The sequence below is a fragment of the Brachyhypopomus gauderio genome, chromosome 9 (genome assembly GCF_052324685.1).
Source record: "Brachyhypopomus gauderio isolate BG-103 chromosome 9, BGAUD_0.2, whole genome shotgun sequence".
Taxonomy (NCBI): domain Eukaryota; kingdom Metazoa; phylum Chordata; class Actinopteri; order Gymnotiformes; family Hypopomidae; genus Brachyhypopomus; species Brachyhypopomus gauderio.
Window position 1 is genome coordinate 23,926,135 of NC_135219.1, and position 9,181 is coordinate 23,935,315.

The 9,181-nt window shown below is 47.5% G+C and overlaps 2 protein-coding genes across 2 annotated transcripts in view; one reads left to right on the plus strand and one right to left on the minus strand.

Annotated features, from left to right (window-relative positions):
* Nucleotides 1-23: 23 nt before the first annotated feature.
* crnkl1 (crooked neck pre-mRNA splicing factor 1) lies at nt 24-5,430 on the minus strand. Its single transcript, XM_077018059.1, has 14 exons — nt 5,251-5,430; nt 4,554-4,706; nt 4,355-4,446; nt 4,102-4,260; nt 3,792-3,958; nt 3,483-3,661; nt 3,224-3,394; nt 2,572-2,763; nt 2,432-2,491; nt 2,227-2,307; nt 1,768-2,007; nt 1,118-1,219; nt 645-893; nt 24-559 (listed from the first exon to the last, which is right to left on the minus strand). Exons 1-14 carry the CDS (start codon nt 5,296-5,298, stop codon nt 134-136), a joined length of 2,319 nt encoding a protein of 772 aa, XP_076874174.1. The 5' UTR covers nt 5,299-5,430; the 3' UTR covers nt 24-133.
* Nucleotides 5,431-5,515: 85 nt separating this feature from the next.
* The window catches only part of cfap61 (cilia and flagella associated protein 61), a 22,682-nt gene continuing 19,016 nt past the window's right edge, over nt 5,516-9,181 (plus strand). The window contains 11 exon segments of the mRNA XM_077018060.1: nt 5,516-5,654; nt 5,787-5,935; nt 6,041-6,191; nt 6,319-6,395; nt 6,765-6,832; nt 6,948-7,065; nt 7,168-7,300; nt 7,910-8,125; nt 8,254-8,340; nt 8,480-8,601; nt 9,105-9,144. Coding sequence (XP_076874175.1) covers nt 5,793-5,935; nt 6,041-6,191; nt 6,319-6,395; nt 6,765-6,832; nt 6,948-7,065; nt 7,168-7,300; nt 7,910-8,125; nt 8,254-8,340; nt 8,480-8,601; nt 9,105-9,144 — 1,155 coding nt within the window. The 5' untranslated portion in view covers nt 5,516-5,654; nt 5,787-5,792.

Consider the following 9,181-nt stretch of genomic DNA (forward strand, 5'->3'; position numbering starts at 1 on the left):
CAACATTCATTCAATTCAAAGAGCAGTATGAAATCCATAAAGAAAGTTTATTTTATTATAAAATGACAAACATCATGGAAAAGTAAAGGCTCAATGAGTCCCATTTATTCAGATTTAAAAACAAACATCCGCTTCAGTCTCTCTCAGCAGCCTCCTTCTCCGTGACCTCCGACCCCTCACCCTCTGCTTTGCCTGAGGTTTCTTTGACCTCTGACTCAGTGACCTCTGCTTTGCCCTCGTCCTCCGTCTCCTTGTCTTCCGTGTTGCGGGAGGCCCCGCCCTGCTCGCTGTCACTCTCACTCTCACTGCTGTCACTACTGGTGCTACTGATGCTGTCATCACGGTCGTCATATCCGCCCTCCTTAGGCTCCTCCCTTTCATCCTCTTGTCCGTCTGCAGGGTGGGCGGGGCCAGACCCATCACCTCCCTCTTCCTCATCCTCATCCTGCTGCTGCTGTTTCTTCCACATCTTGGCCATGGCCAGCAGTTTGAGGTTGGGCTGATTGGCTGCGTCCTCTGGGAAGATGTAATCGTAATACTCCTCCCATCCTGCGTCCGACTGAAACGGCAAAAACCACCACCGTAAAGCACTGCTGTGTGTGTGTGTGTGTGTGTGTGTGTGTGTGTGTGTTTCTCCCACTCACCCCATCCTCCGCCGTCAGCTTCCTCCTCTTCTTCACCTTCTCTGGCAGGAGCTTCCTCACCCGGTCCTTGTTGGTGAAGGTGCCAAACTCCTGTTCGAAGTCCCTCCAGGACTCCAGCAGCATGAGGCGCTCCTCCTTCTCCTGACAGTTGCGCAGGCTCCTGTTGGCCTCCTCGTACACCTGCCTGCACCGCTGCACACGCTCCTCCCCGTCCACGGACAGCTCAAACTGCCCGTAGCTAATCCAGACCTGCGCACAGCCGTGGGGAATCGGAACGGGACCACCGTGTGAAGGGGAGGACGGGAACGATCCCGAGATCTGGGCACTTTACGGAATGAAGAACCGGATCTCTTTTGCTATGGCGATGAAGTTGAACCCATCGTTCTCACCAGCTTGCTGACCAATGTTTGGTTTATATACATAAACCTTTTAAACGTTTTTAAGTATCTACTGATGAAAGACAAAGGCCTGACCTTAACATGCTGCGTGCGCTGTAAAAGCCTCTTGTAAAGCTCTCGTGTGTTTTCGTATTCCTCCTGCTCTATTTCAAAGTCGATGTACGACTTCCACAGCACCTGGGGGGGATCACAAAGCGGTTGGTTAGAAATGTCAGCGGGCCACACCTCTTCACGCCACAGTTATCGCTGTCTTAAGATTTAAGTTGCCATTTTTGCCAATCAGAATTAGTCCTCCACGTTTACCAGTCTGTGCACAAAAACTAAACTTTGAAAGGCAAAATTTCTAATTATAAAAAAGGTGCACACGATATGTTTCATATAAATGGCAAAACGTCATGTTTTTGTCATTTTTAAAAGCGTTTCTTGAAAACGGTAGTTACCGGGCCAGCTAACCTAGTAAATAACCTCCCAGGAGCCTGCAGTGTGAACCTCTCCCGTCCCGACGGACCAAGTGTGATGGCCTGGTCACACTCTGGCTAAGCTCCAAGTGTACTTTTACGTAAACATTCATCTTCACTAGCACTACGGCCCTACTGATATGGACACAGGATTGTGGGAACTTGTTCATAGCTTCTCTGTCGCTTGCTAATGATTCAAGAAGACACCCCAAAATCACTTCAAAAAAGGAACTTCTGGTTCGTTTGGGTTCAGGCGTGGCGGCTCACCTCGGGCATGTCGAGGCGAGGCTGTCCGATGGCCAGCTCGAATATGGCTCGCGCCCGCTCCGTGTCTCCCAGGATGGTCTCCAGCTCGGCGAACTTGATCCAGGTGGTGCAGTTCTCCGGGCTGAACTCCAAGTATTTCTCGTACAGTTTCCTGCAGCGGTCAAACTCCCTCAGCTGCAGCTCCAGCTCTATGTAGCCCTTAAACAGCTTGTTCTTCGGACATTTGCCTATGGCCGTGCCCTGGTGGACCCGTGGACAAGGCGTGAGACGAGGGTAGTGGTTAGTGTTCATTTCTCAAATTATATAAACCATTAAACCAATCAACCACTACACATTAGCTCGATTTAGCATTTAGCATTTTAATTGACCATAGAGACTGAAGGAGAAAGAACAAACATACGTTAGATATTTAGCGCAGGAATATTCGTTTATACAGCAAACCTAAGAGCCGGAGCTTACCAGGGCCCGTCTGGCATTGGGCAAGTTCTTCTGGCGGATTTCAAACTGACCGTAGAGCAACCAGATTTTAGCGAAGGTGAACTGTAGAGGGGAGGACAAACAAGGAGATGCTGAAACCTCATTTCATTGCTGTGTTATTTCCTCACTGATGAGTCCATGCAACACCCTATACACCCTGAACAACGAGGTCCGATACCACCAGTACCTTCTTATGAGGGATGAGCTCCAGACACGCCTGGTACACCTGCCTGGTTCTCTCTGGGTCCTGCCGTGGAGACAAACAGGAGTGGTCAGACCCGGTGCTGGTCAGGCCCGGTGGGTGCGGGTGGAGGATCAGAACCTCACCTTGACCTCCAGCTCCTCGTACAGGGCGTAGTTGATCCACAGGTAGACGTAGCGTCTCCAGTGCCTCTTCTCCTGGATGGGTGGGACGTTGGAGATGGCCCGTTCGTAGACCTCTCGCACCGTGTCTGGGTCGGCGTCGCTCTCCACCAGGCGCAGGTAGTCGAACCAGGCGTCGTAGTTGTGTGGGTTCGCCTAGAGGGACACACGGGTAACGCCGGCTGAAACTACACAGCACTATAGAATCTCTACACGTGAGCTCCGGGGACAGACCCCTCTACATAAGGCCACTTACTTTGTTGGTCCAGAGTTGGTGTAGTAAACCAGTAGTAGTAGTGTATAATAAAAGTATGTATTTGTACACATTTGTACATATCTACAGACACAAGCATTTAAATTTGTTTAACCAAAATCAGTTCTGTGAATACCTGCCATGATGGCACTCACGTTTTTATTGGTATGCATATTCCATGCAATAAACATGTTATACATGCAATACTCACATGAAGCTAATGAACTTTAAGACTGTGATTTAAAATTATTCAACCATTTAATTATATACTAATTCTTAACTAATTTATTAATGCTGAGAAATGTGCGTGATTTCAGTTCATCTAAACGTTATATCAGTTTTGTTGTAACCATCATGTTTTACCTTGACCTCCTCCTCATACTGGAATCTCCTTTTGCTCACGATCACGTCCTCTATTCCTCTTCTGTCTCCAAACTTCTTCTCAAACACAGTGTAGTTCTTGAAAAGCTCCTGGGCCTGCTGTTTGGGGATTCTGTCCAGGGCATACTTGTAGATGACGCGGACACGCTCAAACTGGGGGAACAAACACACACAAGTGTTTAACGTCTGGAAATGGCTGCGGCAGAGAGGGGGTTGGACTGGCTTTACAAAGGTCCATTACCTCTTTCTGCTTCTCCTCGAACCTGGCGAAGGCCACAAAAAGGTTCTCGTTGATGTGCTCCTCGCCGAAGAACTCCACAGCCCTCTCAAACACCTTCCTGGCATGGGCGATGTAGCCATGCTTATCTTCGAAGCGTGCATATTTGATCCAGTTCTTCACTTCAGGGTGAACGATCACAAGTGCGGTGGTGTTAAGGATATACCGACAATACAGCCACAAGAACACAAGAACTAGCCACAAGGTTCCCCATTACACATAAAAGCAAGCTGCTCCAATAAGGTGAAGCCCTAACCCGCGGTGTAAGGATATATCGCTCATAGATGGTGCGCGCCTTGTCCACTTCCTTGTAGCGCAGCTCGAAGTTGATGTAGGAGTGCCAGGCCTGTTCCTCTGGCTCCCACTCCATCCAGCGTTCAAACACCAGTCTGCAGCCAGCGACGTTGCCCAACATCTCCTCCATGTAGCTGTACTTGTACCTGCGAACATGACCACGCCACATATCGCTCCACACAGCTGAGGAGAGTAGACCTGCAAGTATTTCATCCTGTTTTTCTGCTTTGTCAGTCCAGTTAGTTTGACATTAAAAATCCCTTCATGAATGGGTCGCCGGACGAGTTACCAGAACTGGTTGACGCGGGGCAGGATGGTAATGGCCCGGTCCCAGATGTTGCGGGCATGATTGACCTGTCTGCTCTTCATCTCCATCTCTGCGTATTTCAGCCATAGGGTGACGTTCCGGTGGTCCACGTCCAGCGCGCGTTCGTAGATGGAGCGGGCTCTTTAAATTAAAAAGACGCAAACGGAAGAGTTCATATTGCTTTTTCAGAATTAAAACATTTGGCTCAGAATCAGAATGAAGATTCATAACGTACCTCTGTATTTCTTTCAAACTCTCTTCCCATTGTGCGTACTTAATCCAGTTGCTTATGACGGTTCTGTTCTTTCTAATATTATCTTCAAATCCCTTTTAAGTAGATTAGGGACATGGACACCAACATGTCAGGTAAAAGCTAAAACAAGCTGTTAAAAAGTTATTTTGTCCCACCAAAACCCCAAGATGTATGATCTGACCTTGCGCTTCCGTAACTTGTAGTCATTCAGCTCTTCTTCATCTGTGATCTTCTGCTTGGGCGGCGGAGGTAGAAGTTCTAACTCTCGCTCCTTCGCTTCTCTCAGCAGCTGCTCAGCAGTAATCTGGACCTCAGCCGGGGCTTTGTTCTTCACCTGGAGGACACAGCATCAGCATCAGCCATCAGCTGGAGATTCAGGTCCTTCCATACACAATGATGCAGTGGTTGATAAAACACTTAGTTATGTAAGTAAGCAGCTATAAACCTTCATAAGATAAACCTTCATAAGATAAACCTTCATAATAAACTTTAGAAGGTTCCTCTCCACAGCTGCCTCCTCAAATCAAAGAACCTGCTACCCACACACACACCCAGCTACCTACACACACACCCAGCTACCTACACACACACCCAGCTACCTACACACACACCCAGCTACCTACACACACACCCAGCTACCTACACACACACCCTGCTAGCTACACACACACCCAGCTACCTACACACACCCAGCTACCTACACACACCCAGCTACCTACACACACCCTGCTAGCTACACACACCCTGCTACTTACACACACACCCTGTTACACACACACCCTGTTACACACACACCCCCTGTTAGCATTAGCTACCTGCTAGCATTAGCATTAGCTACCTGCCATGCACCAGGTCAACAAATGACACCACTATCTTACCTTCGCCACTTTCGGTATTCGCTGTTTCCCTGCAGTAGTGGACGCCATGTTGTGTGTTTGTAACAGCACCACTAACCGTGTGTGAGTGTGTTTACCGCGGGTCTGATATCAGCACCAACACTCTTATAACCAACATGGGCTTTCCGCCATCACCGTCCACACGACGCACGTCGGACGTAACGTCTGTACGTAACGTCAGTACGTAAATCTGTACGTAACTGTACGTAACTCTGTACGTAACTCTATACGTAACCTTTCACCCTGAAAACGTCATGACGTTAGATAACCATGGTAACAAACGCTCGTTGCCGGTCTCAATGCCTTATGTCTATGTAACCGAGATGGTTTGGTTGTAGATTTTAAGTTTTCTTTCTTCAAACACCTTGATAAACACCACGTTAGAGGTATTATTTATTTTTCACAACCTAATTCATTAATAGCTATGTCACTGAACAACCAGGAGTTTATGTGAATATAAATGGAGTTTATTTTAGTCTGTGCTGGAGTTTCGTGTGAGTTTGATCTTGTATTTCTAGGAGAACATGAGGACCATAACATCTTCCACAGGCACAGTTGAACCTGTCATCATCAGACGCACGGAGTCTTCTGATGCCCAGGAGATCACCAAGCTGATCAGTCCAGCGTCCGTAGCTGTGTTTGGAAGAGTGAATGTGATCTACGTTTTGTGAGCAGGGTTTTTTTTATTATTATTCATACATACATCCATAATTATATTTATGTGTTGTTGAAATTACACATTCCTTTTCACATTTTATTTATTCTTTCACAGAGAGAAGGCCAATTTGGCAGTGACTTTAAGCACAGTAAAGAAACAAGTTCTGGCTCACGCTGCTTTCTTGGACTACCCAATTGGTGACCCGATGGAGCAAATGTCATGGCAGCAGTTACTGCGAACTTACTTCAACGGCACAACATTCACAGTAGGCTGAAGCAGTACTGCCTGCTTAAACAGTGACATGCCTTATGTAATTTAATAAGGATGACATACTCGGCCGTGATATCGCATACTTGATATTTGATCTTTTCCTCATGTCTTTATCCCCTTAGCCTTTAAACACCCTTTTCTTGCATCTGTTTGTGGCCCAGACCAGCTTTTCGACCGCGAGCGCTAAAGAAATTATGAGGTAACACAAGAATGTCTATCAATTTACATTTCTGGAGATGTTTTATGTTGAAAAAATATTCGGCATTGCAGCATTGTGAGATTTGTTTAGTCTATCATGTTTTAGACAATGATTTGCTGGAATCAATGATTTGCTGGAATAAGACAGACTTCTCTATAGTCATCCAGTTAGTCTGAGTTTAAATCTCATTTGAGACTGCAAGAATTACATTTCCACTCCGTTGATCCTTCCTGTTTCCATTCATTGTCTTTCCATTGAATTCTACAATCTGATAAGGTTAGATTGCACATTGGGAGGTTAAATGTTATGAAGGGTTTACGCAAAACAGACCTAAATTATAATCTTTTCCATCTTCTTCAATGCAACCAGAACGGTTTTTAATGCTATCACGGAGCTGGAGTACATCTGCCTGGTTACTCCATACAGCAGTTGCCTTGGTAAGTGACCCAGGCTGCGCTCGGGCATACATTTAGGCTGTTGTTTTTCTTAACTGCACATTGTATGCTGTTAGGACAGACCAAAGCTTTCTCTCAATTGCATTTTCCCCCATAGAGTCAGCTCTCATGGGCGTCTTTGAACCGATGCCTTGTGTTAAGGAGGGGGTCCAGTGTGCTGTGTTTGTGTGCCACAGACACCACCACTGCCCGAGACTTCACGTACGCAAGGCCAGGTCTCTGACTGTCTCCAATAGCTCTTACAGTGCTCTCGAGTTTGACAAAGCACAAAATGCAAATAAGTCACATTCTTGAAGGAGAATGTTGGTGTCCTTCAGAGTGGAAGACTACGATGACCTCACTCACGTTCTGGCTGAGCGGGGCGTGGCCCTGGAGGCCTCCCGTGGCCCATACTTCCTGGCAGAACTCATCCAGGCTCAGGACGAGACCAATCACGTGGCCGTCTGCGAGGTTAGCAGCCCCGCCCACATCGGACCACGCGCGCTCACACGCAGTGATTTGCACGGACAAAGCACAGTCTGGGTTGTATCTGAATCTTCCGCCGTAAATCACCATAAAACCACAAATGCACTTACCAATTGCACAGCAGTAGATGCACAGAGGCCTTTTTTTCCCGCCAAATTGAAGCAAGACCATGGCAGGGGGCCCTCCCCAAGGACTCCGCCATGACACATCCACCCCTCCCTCTCCGTCGCTCACGCTGACATGTGTTCATAGCAGCATATGGCAAACGAGCGCTAGCGCCTAGCCAGGGCATGCTCACACTCGGCACACTGTGTCCAGACATCTGTAGCACTTCACTCTGTCTTTTCTCCTGGTTCAGCCTTCAGCTCTCACTCCAAATTACATTACCCAGGAGTGTTGTGACTGAAGAGAACGTCATGAATTATTACAGAGCTTTTTGTTTGCCTTCACACCAAGGGTTTTAATATTTTATTGTCTCTCAAAAGCCATTTATATAACTCATTTGTCTCCGAATTTTATATATTTTATATATATATATATATATATATATATATATATATATATATTTATTCTGCTATGTGTTCCTTTGTTCAGAATGAGGGTCGTGTTGTTGGTTTAATCAGCATCAGTGGTGATGTCGACCTGAAGCTGCTGGCCCGATGTTTCGAGCTCGGCCCGTTCGACGGCCTGCGTAAGGCGAGCCCAGCTGGCCCGCCCCAGCGTCCAGGCCCGTCAGAGCTGGGCCAGATCCCCCAGGAACCTCACACCACTTCCCAGAGCATCTCCCAGTCCCAGGCTGAGATCACAGAGGTGAGCGTGCTGAGTGGAGTTGGCCTATGGGCCTTTGTTGTGGGTATTGTCTGTTTGCCGCGCGGTGAGTGCTTTGCGGTTCCTTCAGCGTTTTAGCCACTTTGATTGCACCAGCTCTGATCTCTCAGGTATTAGAGAGTCCTGAATCAGATGGTTCTAAAGAGGCCTCAGAGAGCAACGAGAACATCTCAAGAGCGCGCTGTGACACGTCTGAGGTCGGAGACAAATGAAAAAAAGAAAAAAAAAACCTCCCAAATTATTTTCAGTTGCTTTTTGTTGAAGGACCTTCACTCTGCTTTTGATCTAGAGTCCTGTATCGAACCTCCGTGGCCTTTCTGTGTGCTTCCTCATCAGGCAGGGTCCAGTGGAGCGTGTGGAAAAGAGTTCACAGACTCCAGTGCGGGCTCACAACCAGAAGAGCCCCCCAACGCCTTCTGCGTCCAGCTCTTTGTCATTGACAAGAGGTTGGAAATGAGGTGAGTTCAGTGTAAGGGCAGAGAGTCTCTGCCGGCTTGTACACCGGCCCACCACCTCCCTCCTGCAGCCAAGAACATCTATAGCCTCTGAAGAAAAAAAAAAGATTTAATGAGTATTTTCACTGGCAAAGTAGAGTATGTGGAAAACACCCTCTGCTTACCTCTGCTGGCTGGGAACCAGTAGCTTTTGGTTAAGAGCTGCAGTGGAGAATGGAGGAAAAGTGATTGCTAGCTGTCTCCTGCTGGGTGGAGCTTTCTGCCGCCTTACTACCCAGCTGTTGTGGAATATGGAATCGGTTCCCTCCCTGCAGAGAGTGAGCATGTAATTAATGAGCAGAATGCTTAAAGTGACAGCAAAATGAGAAGAGAGTTGAATGGAGACAGATTGGTTGGCCGTGGACATCGCCGTTAGCATCCAATATGGCTGGTTTTGACTCCGCTCTCAACAAAGGGGTAAAACTTTCCGCCCACAATGTCCCCCCCCCCCCATTTTCCCCTCACAGATCAGTGGATTTCCTGCCTTATGCCTTTAAAGTTTTCCCGGTGAGTGTGCTTGTCTTTTCTGATGCTTTCCTTGGAT